Below are 18441 nucleotides of genomic sequence, written 5' to 3'. Positions count from 1 at the left end.
TCCACTAACCTCATTGCAACTCCCCTCCAAGTCTCCGACCACTACCTTGTATCCTTTTCCCTCTCGCTCTCATCCAACACTTCCCACACTGCCCCTACTTGGATGGTATCGCGCCGTCCCAACCTTCGCTCTCTCTCCCCGCTACTCTCTCCTCTTCCATCCTATCATCTCTTCCCTCTGCTCAAACCTTCTCCAACCTATCTCCTGATTCTGCCTCCTCAACCCTCCTCTCCTCCCTTTCTGCATCCTTTGACTCTCTATGTCCCCTATCCTCCAGGCCGGCTCGGTCCTCCTCCCGCTCCGTGGCTCGACGACTCATTGCGAGCTCACAGAACAGGGCTCCGGGCAGCCGAGCGGAAATGGAGGAAAACTCGCGCCTCCCTGCGGACCTGGCATCCTTTCACTCCCTCCTCTCTACATTTTCCTCCTCTGTCTCTGCTGCTAAAGCCACTTTCTACCACTCTAAATTCCAAGCATCTGCCTCTAACCCTAGGAAGCTCTTTGCCACCTTCTCCTCCATCCTGAATCCTCCTCCCCTCCCCCCCTCCTCCCTCTCTGCAGATGACTTCGTCAACCATTTTGAAAAGAAGGTCGACGACATCCGATCCTCGTTTGCTAAGTCAAACGACACCGCTGGTTCTGCTCACACTGCCCTACCCTGTGCTCTGACCTCTTTCTCCCCTCTCTCTCCAGATGACATCTCGCGTCTTGTGACGGCCGGCCGCCCAACAACCTGCCCGCTTGACCCTATCCCCTCCTCTCTTCTCCAGACCATTTCCGGTGACCTTCTCCCTTACCTCACCTCGCTCATCAACTCATCCCTGACCGCTGGCTATGTCCTTCCCGTCTTCAAGAGAGCGAGAGTTGCACCCCTTCTGAAAAAACCTACACTCGATCCCTCCGATGTCAACAACTACAGACCAGTATCCCTTCTTTCTTTTCTCTCCAAAACTCTTGAACGTGCCGTCCTTGGCCAGCTCTCCCGCACTCCACACTGCTAAAGCTAACTCTCTCTCCTCTGCTCTCATCCTTCTAGACCTATCGGCTGCCTTCGATACTGTGAACCATCAGATCCTCCTCTCCACCCTCTCCGAGTTGGGCATCTCCGGCGCGGCCCACGCTTGGATTGCGTCCTACCTGGCAGGTCGCTCCTACCAGGTGGCGTGGCGAGAATCTGTCTCCTCACCACGCGCTCTCACCACTGGTGTCCCCCAGGGCTCTGTTCTAGGCCCTCTCCTATTCTCGCTATACACCAAGTCACTTGGCTCTGTCATAACCTCACATGGTCTCTCCTATCATTGCTATGCAGACGACACACAATTAATCTTCTCCTTTCCCCCCTCTGATGACCAGGTGGCGAATCGCATCTCTGCATGTCTGGCAGACATATCAGTGTGGATGACGGATCACCACCTCAAGCTGAACCTCGGCAAGACGGAGCTGCTCTTCCTCCCGGGAAGGACTGCCCGTTCCATGATCTCGCCATCACGGTTGACAACTCCATCGTGTCCTCCTCCCAGAGCGCTAAGAACCTTGGCGTGATCCTGGACAACACCCTGTCGTTCTCAACTAACATCAAGGCGGTGGCCCGTTCCTGTAGGTTCATGCTCTACAACATCCGCAGAGTACGACCCTGCCTCACACAGGAAGCGGCGCAGGTCCTAATCCAGGCACTTGTCATCTCCCGTCTGGATTACTGCAACTCGCTGTTGGCTGGGCTCCCTGCCTGTGCCATTAAACCCCTACAACTCATCCAGAACGCCGCAGCCCGTCTGGTGTTCAACCTTCCCAAGTTCTCTCACGTCACCCCGCTCCTCCGCTCTCTCCACTGGCTTCCAGTTGAAGCTCGCATCCGCTACAAGACCATGGTGCTTGCCTACGGAGCTGTGAGGGGAACGGCACCTCAGTACCTCCAGGCTCTGATCAGGCCCTACACCCAAACAAGGGCACTGCGTTCATCCACCTCTGGCCTGGTACAACCATTAAGATTAATTGTCAGATTCAACAGAAGATCTCTTTGTTTCTTGGGACCTAGAACAAGCATCTCTGTTTTGTCCGAGTTTAATAGTAGAAAGTTTGCAGCCATCCACTTCCTTATGTCTGAAACACATGCTTCTAGCGAGGGCAATTTTGGGGCTTCACCATGTTTCATTGAAATGTACAGCTGTGTGTCATCCGCATAGCAGTGAAAGTTTACATTATGTTTTCGAATAACATCCCCAAGAGGTAAAATATATAGTGAAAACAATAGTGGTCCTAAAACAGAACCTTGAGGAACACCGAAATTTACAGTTCATTTGTCAGAGGACAAACCATTCACAGAGACAAACTGATATCTTTCCGACAGATAAGATCTAAACCAGGCCAGAACATGTCCGTGTAGACCAATTTGGGTTTCCAATCTCTCCAAAAGAATGTGGTGATCGATGGTATCAAAAGCAGCACTAAGGTCTAGGAGCACGAGGACAGATGCAGAGCCTCGGTCCGATGCCATTAAAATGTCATTTACCACCTTCACAAGTGCAGTCTCAGTGCTATGGTTGGGTCTAAAACCAGACTGAAGCATTTCGTATACATTGTTTGTCATCAGGAAGGCAGTGAGTTGCTGCGCAACAGCCTTCTCTAAAATTTTTGAGAGGAATGGAAGATTCGATATAGGCCGATAGTTTTTTATATTTTCTGGGTCAAGGTTTGGCTTTTTCAAGAGAGGCTTTATTACTGCCACTTTTAGTGAGTTTGGTACACATCCAGTGGATAGAGAGCCGTTTATTATGTTCAACATAGGAGGGCCAAGCACAGGAAGCAGCTCTTTCAGTAGTTTAGTTGGAATAGGGTCCAGTATGCAGCTTGAAGGTTTAGAGGCCATGATTATTTTCATCATTGTGTCAAGAGATATAGTACTAAAAGACTTGAGCGTCTCTCTTGATCCTAGGTCCTGACAGAGTTGTGCAGACTCAGGACAACTGAGGTTTGGAGGAATACGCAGGTTTAAAGAGGAGTCCGTAATTTGCTTTCTAATAATCATAATCTTTTCCTCAAAGAAGTTCATGAATTTATCACTGCTAAAGTGAAAGTCATCCTCTCTTGGGGAATGCTGCTTTTTAGTTAGCTTTGCGACAGTATCAAAAAGGAATTTCGGATTGTTCTTATTTTCCTCAATTAAGTTAGAAAAATAGGATGATCGAGCAGCAGTAAGGGCTCTTCGGTAATGCACGGTACCGTCCTTCCAAGCTATTCGGAAGACTTCCAGTTTGGTGTGGCGCCATTTCCGTTCCAATTTTCTGGAAGCTTGCTTCAGAGCTCGGGTATTTTCTGTGTACCAGGGAGCTAGTTTCTTATGAGACATTTTTTTTTAGTTTTTAGGGGTGCAACTGCATCTAGGGTATTAAGCAAAGTTAAATTGAGATCCTCAGTTAGGTGGTTAACGGATTTTTGTCCTCTGGCGTCCTTGGGTAGGCAGAGGGAGTCTGGAAGGGCATCAAGGAATCTTTGTGTTGTCTGTGAATTTATAGCACGACTTTTGATGTTCCTTGGTTGGGGTCTGAGCAGATTATTTGTTGCAATTGCAAACGTAATAAAATGGTGGACCGATAGTCCAGGATTATGAGGAAAAACATTAAGATCCACAACATTTATTCCATGGGACAAAACTAGGTCCAGCGTATGACTGTGACAGTGAGTGGGTCCAGAGACATGTTGGACAAAACCCACTGAGTCGATGATGGCTCCGAAAGCCTTTTGGAGTGGGTCTGTGGACTTTTCCATGTGAATATTAAAGTCACCAAAGATTAGAATATTATCTGCAATGACTACAAGGTCCGATAGGAATTCAGGGAACTCAGTGAGAAATGCTGTATATGGCCCAGGAGGCCTGTAAACAGTAGCTATAAAAAGTGATTGAGTAGGCTGCATAGATTTCATGACTAGAAGCTCAAAAGACGAAAACGTCATTTATTTTTTTTGTAAATTGAAATTTGCTATCGTAAATGTTAGCAACACCTCCACCTTTGCGGGATGCACGGGGGATATGGTCACTAGTGTAGCCAGGAGGTGAGGCCTCATTTAACACAGTAAATTAATCTGGCTTAAGCCATGTTTCAGTCAGGCCAATCACATCAAGATTACATCAAATTTGATTTGTCACATACACATGGTTAGCAGATGTTAATGGGAGTTTAACGAAATGCTTGTGCTTCTAGTTTTTACAAAACAGTAATAACCAACGAGTAATCCAACCTAACAGTTTCACAACAACTACCTTATACACACAAGTGTAAAGGGATTAAGAATATGTACATAAAGATATATGAATGAGTGATGGTACAGAACGGCATAGGCAAGATGCAGTAGATGGTATCAAGTACAGTATATACATATGAGATGAGTAATGTAGGGTATGTAAACATAAAAGTGGCATTGTTTACATAAAGATGGTAAGATGCAGTAGATGGTAGAGTACAGTATATACATATGAGATGAGTAATGTAGGGTATGTAAACATATGAAGTGGCATTGTTTAAAGTGGCTGGTGATACATTTTTTACATACATTTTTCCAATATTAAAGTGGCTGGAGTTGAGTCAGTGTGTTGGCAGCAGCCACTCAATATCAGTGGTGGCTGTTTAACAGTCTGATGGCCTTGAGATAGAAGCTGTTTGTCAGTCTCTCGGTCCCTGCTTTGATGCACCTGTACTGACCTCACCTTTTGGATGATAGCGGAGTGAACAGGCAGTGGCTCGGGTGGGCTAGGTACAAGGTCGTCAAGGTTCTCATTAGCAGCATTGAGAAATTCCTTGTATATTGTGCTCACCCATCAGGGGGCTTTGGCTTTGTAGGACCAACCCTGCCAGGCAGGCTCAGTATCTTGTGGGGACAATTCTGCTTTAGTGGCTCTCTGACCACATTTATCTCTCTGTTTTGGCTGTGTATAGGCCAGTAAACAGTAGGCCCAGAAAACAGATAAAGCCTTCTCCTTAGTGTATGGGTCGCTCAGGTGGGGTGTAAAATGGATATCCCATATCACAAATTGAAAGCTCTCTCTCAAAACCCCAAAACAAAATTGAAAGCTCTCTCTCAAAACCCCAACACAAAATTGAAAGCTCACTCTCAAAACCCCTGCTCGCAGACACTCATGGGCTCTGGGATTTGCAACCATTTTCCTTTTTTCACTCACTTAACTCCACACTTTTTCCAAACACAAAAACACACACCCCACCTTACATCACTATACACCCGCACATACCCACATACTGTGCCTTCTATGTCCTCTGTTTGTTGTGTTTTTATCCCTATCCCTTTATCCCTACCCTATGTTGTGTTCCACTTCCATATAACTTCCATATATTTAGTATTTAGCTAATTATCCTTTCTTCTAATGCTGTCTTATCTATTCATAAAATACTATAAATAGAAAGTCGAATACTAATTATTTTACAACTTGAATATAGTATAGTGTAGTTGTAGTTTATTTCTTTACAGGCTACCATTTTCCTATTGTTACAATATTTCTCACCACTTAATCCGTGACTTTTCAATTACTAAAATAACCACATTAACCCTAAATATAAGAAACCTTTTCCACCAAAAGTTGGGCTCATCTGGGATTTGAACCCGGGACCTCTCGCACCCTAAGCGAGAATCATACCCCTAGACCAACGAGCCATCAACGAAATTCTTGTCCTACAGTTAAACTTTCGTCCCTTCCTCCTCCTCATAGGTCTGTGTCAATTTCCAGTGTGTGATGTGGCAAGTTTTTTTCTGAGTACAATTCTACTGTTAGACTGCCCTCTGGTGGTAGTCACAAACACTGTTTTGGAAGTTTTACATACATTGTCAGAATTGCAAACAAAACCTTTGTGACTGACATGTTTATGAAGAACTGTAGACTTGCCTGTTATCGTTTGTATTGTGGAAATTGAGGACTATGCATGACTATAGTGTTACAGGCAAAAAAAACATCGAATTTTCACAGCGGTTGACAGATAAGAGAATTTATAAAGTAGCCTTGCCTGTTGTTGACAGTCCTTATAATACTATAGTTAAGCAATCATGCCCGAGGAGGTGTGGTATTTGGCCAATATACTACGGCTAAAGGCTGTTCTTAGCATGACGCAAGGTGGAGTGCCTGGACACAGTCCTTAGCCACCAACAAACCGGACTGAAAAAAAATCCCACCTCATATTTAAACTTCTCCCCGTTTTCATTGGCTCGACATGTTCACAAACTGAATAAAGGCAATTTATTTCCTCAAAAGTTGGGCTCGTCCGGGATTTGAACCCGGGACCTCTCGCACCCAAAGCGAGAATCATACCCCTAGACCAACGAGCCATGTAGAAAAAGGTAGTACACATAGATTTTAAACTCTACTCCCTTCCACCCCTGTCACTGACGTCAAGTATGTGTGAAATCTGAGGAATGTCCACAGTGAAACTGTGGCTGGGATTAAAAAATATACATATATTTTTTAAATTAAGAAAAAAATATAGGACAAAAGACACATCACGACAAGAGAGACAACACACCACTACATAAAGAGAGACCTAAAGACAACAACATAGCTAGGCAGCAACACATGACAACACAACATGGTAGCAACACAACATGACAACAACATGGCAGCAGCACAACAAGTGTTTGTGCTGCTCGTTCCAGCCGTTAGCTGCAGCGAACTGAAAAGACGAGCGACCCAAAGATGGGTGTGCTTTGGGGACCTTTAACAGAATGTGACTGGCAGAACGGTTGAGGTGGATGAGGGCCGCAGTAGATATCTCAGATAGTGAGGCGTGAGAGGGTTTTATAAATAAGCATCAACCAGTGGGTATTGCAACGGGTATACAGAGATGCCCAGTATACAGAGGAGTATAGAGTGCAGGGATGTGTCCTATAAGGAGCATTGGTGTCAAATCTGATGGCCGAAGGGTAAAGAACATCTGGCCGCTCTAGAGCACCCTTACCTGCCGATCTATAAATTACGTCTCCGTAATCTAGCATGAGTAGGATGCTCATCTGAATCAGGGTTAGTTTGTCAGCTGGGGTGAAAGAGGAGTGATTACGAGGAAACCAAGTCTAGATTTAACTTGTTATGTCACAGCCTGATTCTAAAATGGATTAAATACATTTTTTCTTCATACACACAAAACCCCATAATGACAAAGCGAAAACACATTGTTTTAAATACATTTTGGAAATGTATAAAAAATTTAAACGGAAATACCTTATTTACATAACTTCTCAGGGCTAGACCCCTTTTGTTCTCCACTCCCCTGAATGACATGCCCATAGCACCCTTTGCTATGAGACTCAAATTTTAGCTCAGGTGCATCCTGTTTCCATGGATCATGCTTGAGTTGTTTCTACAACTAGATTGGAGTCCACCTGTGGTAAATTCAATTGATTGGACAACTTCTCCCCCTCAGGAGACTGACAAGATTTGGCATGGGTCCCCAGATCCTCAAAAACGTTATACTGCTGCACCATGGTTGCATCACCGCCTGGTATGGCAACTGGCCGGCATCTGACCGTAAAGCGCTACAGAGGGCAGTGCATACGGCCCAGTACATCACTGGGGCCAAACTTCCTGCCACCCAGGACCTATCTACTAGGCGGTGTCAGAGGAAGACCCAAGAAATTGTCAAAGACTCCAGTCACCCAAGTCATAGACGGTTTTCTCTGCTACTGCACGGCAAGCGGTACCATAGCGCCAAGTCTAGGACCAAAAGGATCCTTAACAGTTTCTACCCCCAAGCCATAAGGATGCTGAACAATTAATCAATTGGCCACCTGGATTATTTCCAATGACCCTCCAATCTTAACCTTAACACTGCTGCTACTCGCTGTTGATTATCTAGGCATACTCTCTTTACTCCCCTACCTACATGTACAAATGACCTCAACTCAACTGTACCCCGGCACATTGACTCGGTACCAGTAACCCCTGTATACAGCCTCGTTACTCTAATTTTAAAATTTTATTACTTATGTTTATTTAATAAATAAATATTTTCTTAACTTTATTTATTGAACTGCATTGTTGGATAAGGGCTTGTAAGTAAGCATTTCACGGTAAGGTCTACAACTGTTGTATTCGGAGCATGTGACAAATACAATTTTCTTTTATTGGGTTTAAAAACAAACAAAAGAGAACTATGTAAAATACATTGTGTCCGTAAAATGTATATAGCATGTATGAACTGGAAGTAGAAACTTAAGTGTTGTTGTCCATTAGTTTACTCCAATTAGGCGAGTGGTGGATTAGGGGAAAAACATAAAGGAAAATATACTATATATATATATATAAAGATATATGGAGGATTGGAAATGATGCAGACAATTACATTGATGGAAGCTACTATCTATCTGCAATATTAAAGCTGATCTACCCCCTAAGAAATAAAAACAGCTGAAGTCGGAAGTTTCCATACACCTTAGCCAAATACATTTCAACTCAGTTCACAATTACTGACATGTAATCCTAGTAAAAATTCCCTGTTTTAGGTCAGTTAGGATCACCACTTTATTTTAAGAATGTGAAATGTCAAAATAATTGTAGAGAGAATGATTTATTTGAGCTTTTATTTCTTTCATCACATTCCCAGTGTGTCAGAAGTGTATACACTCAATTAGTATTTGATAGCATTGCCTTTAAATTGTTTAACTTGGGTCAAACATTTTGCGTAGCCTTCCACAAGCTTCCAACAATAAGTGGGTGAAATTTGGCCCATTCCTCGTGACAGAGCTGGTGTAACTGAGTCGGGTTTGTAGGCCTCCTTGCTCACATATGCTTTTTCAGTTCTGCCCACATATTTTCTATAGGATTGAGGTCAGGGCTTTGTGATAGCCACTCCAATACCTTGACTTTGTTGTCCTTAAGCCATTTTGCCACAACTTTGGAAATATGCTTTGGGTCATTGTCCATTTGGAAGACCCATTTGCGACCAAACTTTAAATTCCTGACTGATGTCTTGAGATGTTGCTTCAATATAGCAACATACAGTGGGGCAAAAAAGTATTTAGTCAGCCACCAATTGTGCAAGTTCTCCCACTTAAAAAGATGAGAGAGGCCTGTAATTTTCATCATAGGTACCCTTCAACTATGACAGACAAAATGAGAAAAAAATCCAGATAATCACATTGTATGATTTTGAATTTATTTATTTGCAAATTATGGTGGAAAATAAGTACTTGGTCACCTACAAACAAGCAAGATTTCTGTCTCTCACAGACCTGTAACTTCTTCTTTAAGAGGCTCCTCTGTCCTCCACTCGTTACCTGTATTAATGGCACCTCTTTGAACTTGTTATCAGGATAAAATACACCTGTCCACAACCTCAAACAGTCACACTCCAAACTCCACTATGGCCAAGACCAAAGAGCTGTCAAAGGACACCAGGAACAAAATTGTAGACCTGCACCAGGCAAAGGAAGACTGAATCTGCAATAGGTAAGCAGCTTGGTTTGAAGAAATAAACTGTGGGAGCAATTATTAGGAAATGGAAGACATACAAGACCACTGATAATCTCCCTCGATCTGGGGCTCCAAGCAAGATCTCACCCCGTGGGGTCAAAATGATCACAAGAACGGTGAGCAAAAATCCCAGAACCACACGGGGGGACCTAGTGAATGACCTGCAGAGAGCTGGGACCAAAGTAACAAAGCCTAGCATCAGTAACACACTACGCCGCCAGGGACTCAAATCCTGCAGTTCCAGACGTGTCCCCCTGCTTAAGCCAGTACATGTCCAGGCCCGTCTGAAATTTGCTAGAGAGCATTTGGATGATCCAGAAGAAGATTGGGAGAATGTCAGATGAAACCCAACTTGTCGTGTTTGGAGGACATAAAATGCTGAGTTGCATCCAAAGAACACCATACCTACTGTGAAGCATGGGGGTGGAAACATCATGCTTTGGGGCTGTTTTTCTGCAAAGGGACCAGGATGACTGATCCGTGTAAAGGAAAGGATGAATGGGGCCATGTATCATGAGATTTTGAGTGAAAACCTCCTTCCATCAGCAAGGGCATTGAAGATGAAACGTGGCTGGGTCTTTCAGCATGACAATGATCCCAAACACACCGCCCAGGCAACGAAGGAGTGGCTTCGTAAGAAGCATTTCAAGGTCCTGGAGTGGCCTAGCCAGTCTCCAGATCTCAACCCCATAGAAAATCTTTGGAGGGAGTTGAAAGTCCGTGTTGCCCAGCAACAGCCCCAAAACATCACTGCTCTAGAGGAGCTCTAAATGGAGGAATGGCCAAAATACCAGCAACTGTGTGTGAAAACCTTGAGAAGACTTACAGAAAACCTTTGACCTCTGTCATTGCCAACAAAGGGTATATAACAAAGTATTGAGATAAACTTTTGTTATTGACCAAATACTTATTTTCCACCATAATTTGCAAATAAATTCATTAAAAATCCTACAATGTCATTTCTGGATTTTTTTCCCTCATTTTGTGTACATCATTTTCCCTATGATGAAAATTACAGGCCTCTCTCATCTTTTTAAGTGGGAGAACTTGCACAATTGGTGGCTGACTAAATACTTTTTTGCCCCACTGTAATTTTCCTACCTCATGATGCCATCTATTTTGTGAATTGCACCAGTCCCTCCTGCAGCAAAGCAACGCCATAACATGATGCTGCCACCCCCGTGCTTCACTGTTGGGATGGTGTTCTTCAGCTTGCAAGCCTCGTTTTACTGTGGCTATCCATGCTTTTCTACCTGTTTCCTCCAGCATCTTTTGCTGTCCTTTGCTGTTGTTCTGGGATTGATTTGCACTTTCCGCACCAAAGGAATTGTCCAAGCAGCTTAAAGGCACAATCAACTTAGTGTATGTAAACTTCTGACCCACTGGAACTGTGATACAGTGAATTATAAGTGAAATAATCTGTCTGTCAACAACAAAAATACTTGTCTCATGCACAAAGTGTCCTAACCGACTTGCCAAAACTATAGTTTGTTAACAAGACATTTGTGGAGTGGTTGAAAAACAAGTTTTCATGACTCCAACCTGAGTGTATGTAAACTTCCGACTTCAACTGTATAAATAAATAAAATAATAAAAAGATTCAAAAGATCTCCGATTGTAAAACACCTTGCATTTTCAGTCATGGAATGGTGTTATAGTGTGGACATCTTGAAATTCTCGGTCTGCTCTGGTTCTCCTGATGAACAACTGGAATGTCTTTCAGAATATATATGCCAGATACACCACTGAGTAATTCACTTTATAGTATAGAATAGTATAGTATAGTCCTGGGCCGCATACACTACCCTCTGCCTTGCATCGGATGCCGATTAGTTGCCATACCAAGCCAGTCAAGATGCTCTCAATAGTGCAGCTGTATAACTTTTTGTGGATGTGATGGCCCATGCCAAATCTTTTCAGCCTCCTGAGGGGAAAGAGGCATTGTCGTCCCCTCTTCACAATTGTGTTTGTATCATCATCGGTCCTTAGTGATGCAGACACCAAGGATCTTGAAGCTGTCAACCCAGTCCACTACAGCCGCATCGATGTAAATGTGCATGTCCAGCCCCTCATTTCCTGTAGTCCACGATAGGATCTTTTGTCTTGCCCACATTGAGGGAGAGGTTGTTTTCCTGGCACCATACTGCCTGGTCTCTGACCTCCTCTTTATAAGGTTTTTTCATTGTCATCGGTGATCAGGCCTACCACCGCCGTGTCATCGGCAAACTTAATGATGGTGTTGGATTTGTGCGCGGCCATGTAGTCGTGGGTCAATAGGGAGTACAGGAAGGGACTGAGCACCTCCCCCTGAGGGGCCACTGTGTTGAGGGTCAGAGTGGTGGATGTGTTGTTGCCTACCCTCACAACCTGGGTGGCCCGTCAGGAAGTCCAGGATCCAGATGCAGAGGGAGGTCCCAGTGTCCTTAGCTAAATGATGAGCTTGGAGGGCATAATGAAGTGGAACACTGAGCTGTAGTCAATGAACAGCATTCTCACAAAGGTGGTCCTTTTGTTAATATGGGAAAGGACAGTGTTTAGTGCAATAGAGATTGTCATCTGTGGATCTGTTGGGGCAGAATGCGAATTGGAGTGGGTCCAGGGTTTCTGGGATGATTGTGTTGATGTGAGCCATGACCAGCCTTTCAAAGCATTTCATGGCTACAGATGTGAGTGATATGGGGTAGTAGTCATTTAAACAGGTTACCTTGGCCTTCTTGGAAACAGGGACTATGGTGTTTTGCTTGAAGCATGTAGGTATTACAAACTGTGTCAGGGAGAGGTAAAACATGTCAGTGAAGACACTTTCCAGCTGGTCAGCTCATGCTCTGAGTATGTGTCCTGATAATCCACCTTGTTAATGTTAACCTGTTTATTAAAGGTCTTACTCACATCGGCTATGGAGAGCATGATCATACAGTCTTCCAGAACAGCTGGTGCTCTCACAGATGGTTCAGTGTTGTTTGCCTCGAAAGCAAGCATAGAGGGCATTTAGCTCATCTGGAAGGCTCACATCACTGGGCAGCTCTCGTCCGGGTTCCCTTTTGTAATCCTTGATAGTTTGCAAGCCCTGCCACATATGACGAGCGTCAGAGATGGTGTAGTATGATTCGATCTTTGTCCTGTATTGACACTTTGCCTGTTGGACGATCCGTCGGACGGAATAGCAGGATTTCTTATAAGCAGACGGATTATTGTCCCGCTCCTTGAAAGTGGCAGTACTAGCCTTTAGCTCAGTGCAGATGTTGCCTGTCATCCATGGCTTCTGGTTGGGATATGTACGTACGGACACTGTGGGGACGACGTCGTCGATTCATATAAAGAAGCTGGTGAATGATGTGATAAACTCATCAATGCCATATGATAAATGCCAGAACATATTCCCATTTGTGCAAGCGAAACAGTGCTGTAGCTTAGCTATTATGGATCATATTTATATTACAGGGGGAGAGCTCCATTCCTGACAGACTGATCATATTCAATAGCAACCTCAGAGGCTCCTAAATCAGGATGCTGCCTTGTAGGATGTTTTATAGGTAAGGTTGCTTGCAGGCAGATTAGTTGTCAAACTGATTTATAGGCAGATGCATATCTTATCCAGGGGGTGAAATTTATTCCGGGCAGGCTGATCAGATTACATTTCAGTCTCAGAGGCTGATGCCAGGTTGCTGCCTTCTAGGTTGTTTAGTAAGTAAAGCGCCTTGCAGGCAGATTAGCTGTCAGCACTTTATAGGCTGATGCATATAATCCAGAGTGGGTGAACTCTATTCCTGGCAGGCGGATCAGATTCAATAACAGCCTTAGAGGCTGATAAATCAGGACATCTGGATGGTGCCTTGTAGGCTGTTTCATGTGTAAGGCTCCTTGCAGACAGCCTACAAGGCAGCATCCTGATTTATCAGGATTTTGAGGATTATCAGGATTTTATCAGCCTTTGAGGCTGCTATTGAATCTGATAAAGCCCTGAGGCTGAAACTGAAACTGATCAGCCTGTCAGGAATGGCGCTTACACACTCCGTAAATGAAAATATTATCCATAAAACACGAAGTGTCCCTTACAATTATACATATATCAGTCATGCAAAATAAAAACCAGCATAGATAACACGCTAGCTAGCTAACTCACAAGACCAGCCAAGTAAGCTGCGTTGTTGCTTGCATGCTAAAAATTCAAATTTAGAAACTCATAATGAACTCCAAACACAAATGAAAGCATGATGTTAGCATGAAAAGTACCATCCCTTAGTGTACCAATAAAAATAAAAACATATCTGCTGATCCTCCTCTGTTGCCTCTGCCATACTGTCAATCTATCATCAAAACGGCCATTCCTATTTATAGAGTTTATCTCGTGATCTCAACAAAACAACCTTTGTTATGTCATGATCATGATCTGTTTCACCTGTCTTGTGATGGTCTCCACCCCCTCCAGGTGTCGCTTATTTTCCCCAGTGTATTTATCCCTGTGCCAGTTCGTCTTGTATGTTTTTCATGTCAAACAGCGGTTTCCCTGTACTCCTGCTTCTATTCTCTTTTGCTAGTCCTCCCGGTTTTTGACCCTTGCCTGTTTTCTGGACTCTGTACCCGCCTGCCTGAACAGTCTGCCTGCCCTGACCTCGAGCCTGCCTGCCACTCTGTACCTCCTGGACTCTGAACTGGTTTTGACCTTTTGCCTGTCCACGACGATTCTCTTGCCTACCCCTTTTGGATTGTTTAATAAATATCAAGACTCAAACCATCCGCTTCCCATGTCTGCATCTAGGTCTTGCCTTGTGCCCTTATAAGAAAATGATATTGTGATCTCAACAAAACAACTTTTTATTTATCTCATGATCACGACATAACGAGGGAATATTTTTTTTTATTCACATGTCCTCTCTGGACTTCCGTAGTAATCCGATGACATCTTTTTTAAAGTAATCTGGTCGGATTACAGTTTCTTCATATTTGTTATTGGATTATGTACTCCCCAATACATGTAATCCATTACTACCCAACCCTGGAAACACTGTAATTATGTTTCCTTTTGGGGCTCTTTTCTTCTGGCCGACAGGCCAATTCAATAATAGACCTAATGTCTGTCCTCAGTTTAAATTGCTGCCTGCACCTGTCCTAGTCTGCATCTCAAATGACACCCTATTACCTATATAGTGCACTACTTTTGACCAGAGCCCTATACATGGAATAGTGTGCCGTTTGGGATGCACATCCAGTCACCACACCCTTCTACCTGACTAAAAGAGTGGCTGCATGGCGGGGGCGGACCTCTAATCTGTGCCCTCTGACCCTCCAGCCCAGCCCTCAACACCTGTCTGCCAGGTGGACCTCTGTACCACAGCTGGTTCTGTGTGTGTGTTTATGTGTGAGAGGTTGATTAGCCTGCTGAGCGAGGAGGAGGTGGGTCTGCTACGGAAAAGGTGACTTTTTACTTGGTTGTGACTTGAGTGTGATTTATTTGTGTGATTAGAATGCTTTATTCAAGGCAGTTTATAACACAGTATACAGTACATGTCAATCACATAATCATTGAACCCTTCAAAGGACCTTAGCTTCCTGAGCACTGTTGTGCTAAGGCTGTGCATGTGTGCGTGAGTGAGTGCCACAGTCACATCACAAAGTGCCGCTCTGCTCTGGGGCTGTCCAGTTCAAAGAGATCTCATGACAGAACCTTCCGCCCAGCCAGCCTAGCCTAGTTCAGTTCACCTGTAGACAATTAACCTGTGGTTAAAGTGCAATGTGTGGGTGTCAAGGAAAGGTAGGCCTTGGAGTGTGTAACTCCAATTAGATTGTTATCACTGCATCTCCTCTGTATAAACCACATGTAGATTTGCATAGAGGTGAGAGCAACCATGACTCGTGACTGTATCAGGGTCTGTAAGGTTTGTGGGGCCAAGGTGGAGGGTTGGTCGGGCAAGACACCAGGGGTTGTGTTCAGATTAGGCCTACTGTAGGTGCTGTATTGTGAAATGAATAAAGGCATTTTAGGTCAGTAGTGTTATGTTTGGCACTCCTAAGAACTGTTGTTGTTGTTGAAAGGACAGTGTTAGATATGTACTGTATAGTGATGGTGTGATGTTATAGGACAGCATGAGAGGTGACCACTGTCCATTAGATGTCCCTCTAGTCTACAGAAACACATCACATCTCTGTTTTCACTGTAACATTCACGTATTAACTGAGGCAGCTTAACTGAGTACAGTGTATGCACAATTGCACATCAGTTGTGTGAGAGTATTGTGACAGGTGCAAACAGACAAGTGAGACATTCATATTTTGGTCCTAAATTTGATAGCCTTTGTCTTTTTGAAATCAGTCTTATTTCCTGTCTGAATGTGATCAATTGTTGGAGCTGACTCTAAGAATCCAATAATTTCCTGACTAAGAATCTAAGAATGTCCTGATTCTAAGAATCTAAGAATGTCCTGTCTCTAAGAATCTAAGAATGTCCTGTCTCTAAGAATCTAAGAATCTCCTGCCTAATCTAAGAATCTCTAAAAATGGAATACTGCCTTCCCATAAAACATGACCACCTTAGGAAAAAGGCCAGACATTCTTTCATTCACAGATAAGGTGATGGAGATAGAGGGGCAGGGAGGTAGAGAGAGTCATCTCACATTGCAGTAATGCATCGCCACATTGTAAATGTTTCTGCTCATGCAGCTAAAGTGAAAGGCAGCAGGGTCACTCATACGGGTCACTCACACTCATCCACAGTTTCCTGGTAATCACTAGAAGGAAGTCTTCAGAGTTTCCCACAGTGGCAGGACAATGTACCCGGTCTTAGCTGAGTGGAACGTAGTTCTCGACCATCTCTTGCTCACCTCACTCCTTCCCTGTCCTCTCTCTCAATTCGATTCAATTCAATTCAAGGGCTTCATTGGCATGGAAAACATATGTCAACATTGCCAAACGCAAGTGATGTAAATAATAAACAAAAGTGAAGTAAACTATACAAATTAATAGTAAACACTGCACTCACAAAAGTTCCAAAAGAATAAAGACATGTCAAATGTCATAATATGTGCAAAGAATTCAAGTACAAAATGGAAGATAAATAAACATAAACATGGGTTGTATTTACAATGGTGTTTGTTCTTCACTGGTTGCCCTTTTCTTGTTGCAACAGGTCACAAATCTTGCTGCTGTGATGGCACACTGGGGTATTTCACCCAGTAGATATGGGAGTTTATCAAAATTGGGTTTGTTTTCAAATTCTTTGTGGGTCCGTGTAATCTGAGGGAAATAAGTGTCTCTAATATACATTTGGTAGGAGGTTAGGAGGTCATATTGTGGGCAGTGTGCAGATAGCCTTGCTTCTCTCTCTCTCTCTCTCTCTCTCTCTCTCTCTCTCTCTCTCTCTCTCTCAACCTTTTGGCTTTGGAGGTGATCCAACATATTTTCTCTCATCACATGATGGGATTGTCCTGCTGTAAATGTTGATAGGGTGGAGGAGAAAATGCCTTTGTCGGATCCCAAGGGGATGGTGACTACATTTGGACCTGGGTGCAAAATCACTTTATTTTTCTTATATTTTGGTTATGATGATTTTCTGTATGACTGATAAATTAGTAGTTTTCAGGAAATAATTTTGCATTTATCCTTTTATAGTATCCAATATAGGACATTAGGCTACATACAGTGCATTCTGAAAGTATTCAGACCCCTTGACACATTTTGTTATGTTACAGTCTTATTCTAAAATGGATTGCATTTTTTTTCTCATCAAACAAAACACACCAGGCCATAATGACGAAGCAAAAACAGTTTTAGATCATTTTGGATGTTTTAAAAAAAAAAAATTTTTAACGGAAATATCACCTTTACATAAGTGCAGGGGTTCTTCCTTTAAAAGTTGGGTCATACTGCAGCACACCTTGCTGCTGCAGAATTCTATGGCACGTTATTTCACTGTCAGCCATTGTTACCATTAATGCTAGTTAATGAACATTTGACCACCAGAGGGCATCTTTGAGAAGAATTTGATAGCCTTCAATATTGGTCATACTAGAGAATTTAAAACTTTTTTTGTAAGAACATATTATACATGATTGATTTGATACATTTTGCTTAATTAATTAGATGAATATTATGGTTTTACTATTCCAAGAAAAACAAAATTTTTTCCATTAGGATGGAACGGAAAATATGGTGCTGTACAACGTGACGGTCGGGAGTAGGCTACAGTACTAAGAGCATAACATGTCCACACCCTAATTGTAGTCTAACCAATGCCCAAACTGAGATTCAGTGAAAATAAAAATCGAATTGATTTATCAAGAACAGTCCCCATGCTTGTCTCGGAGCAGCGCGAAACGGTGCTGAAATAGTTGACCACAGCGAGTAGGCTACTGCTTAAAGTCCTATTGCTTCTAACTTCAATATGCTTTTTAAATAAATAAATAACTAAGACCTACACCACTTTAAACAGGACATTACCCAACACATGTCGCCTACGGTAGGCCTATAGCATATCGGTTTTATTTTTCAATGATACGATTTAGAGGATTGGAGGATTCTAAATTAATATCTAAGGAGCATTTTTCGTGAGGACAAATTTTTATTCAGACTCTTTACTCAGTACTTTGTCGAAGCACCTTTGGCAGCGATTAGAGTCTTCTCAGGTATGACGCTACAAGCTTGGCACACCTGTATTCGAAGGAGTTTCTCCCAATCTTCTCTGCAGATCCTCTCAAGCTCTGTCAGGTTGGATGGTGAGCGCTGCTGCACAGCTATTTTCAGCTCGCTCCAGAGATGTTCGATCAGGTTCAAGTCGGGGTTCTGGCTAGGCCAAGGCCATTTAAAGACTTGTCCTGAAGCCACTCCTGCCTTGTCTTGGTATGGTGTGGTTAGGGTCATTGTCCTGTTGGAAGGTTAACCTTTGCCTCGGTCTGAGGTCCTGAGCACTCTGGAACAGGTTTTCATCAAGAATTTCTCTGTACTTTGCTCCGTTCATCCTTACCTCGATCCTGACTAGCCTTCCA

At 43.3% G+C, this 18441-nt stretch overlaps 1 protein-coding gene and 2 non-coding genes across 3 annotated transcripts in view; all 3 read right to left on the bottom strand.

The window, feature by feature from the left end:
* LOC135564584 (pleckstrin homology domain-containing family A member 5-like) overlaps nucleotides 1–12716 on the bottom strand; it is a 61776-nt gene extending 49060 nt beyond the window's left edge. The window contains exons 1-3 of the mRNA XM_065009950.1: nucleotides 12474–12716; nucleotides 12168–12227; nucleotides 11669–11830 (exon numbers count right to left, since the gene is read on the bottom strand). Coding sequence (XP_064866022.1) covers nucleotides 11669–11830; nucleotides 12168–12227; nucleotides 12474–12716 — 465 coding nt within the window. The remainder of the gene's footprint in view (nucleotides 1–11668; nucleotides 11831–12167; nucleotides 12228–12473) is intronic.
* trnap-agg (transfer RNA proline (anticodon AGG)) lies at nucleotides 5590–5661 on the bottom strand. Its single transcript has one exon. It is a non-coding gene; the product is annotated as a tRNA-Pro (tRNA).
* Nucleotides 6256–6327, bottom strand: trnap-ugg (transfer RNA proline (anticodon UGG)). The gene has a single exon. It is a non-coding gene; the product is annotated as a tRNA-Pro (tRNA).
* Nucleotides 12717–18441: the final 5725 nt, after the last annotated feature.

Source organism: Oncorhynchus nerka, linkage group LG25, assembly GCF_034236695.1.
Source record: "Oncorhynchus nerka isolate Pitt River linkage group LG25, Oner_Uvic_2.0, whole genome shotgun sequence".
Taxonomy (NCBI): domain Eukaryota; kingdom Metazoa; phylum Chordata; class Actinopteri; order Salmoniformes; family Salmonidae; genus Oncorhynchus; species Oncorhynchus nerka.
The sequence above is the reverse complement of the archived record's forward strand: the minus strand, read 5'-3'. Positions and strand labels throughout refer to the sequence as shown.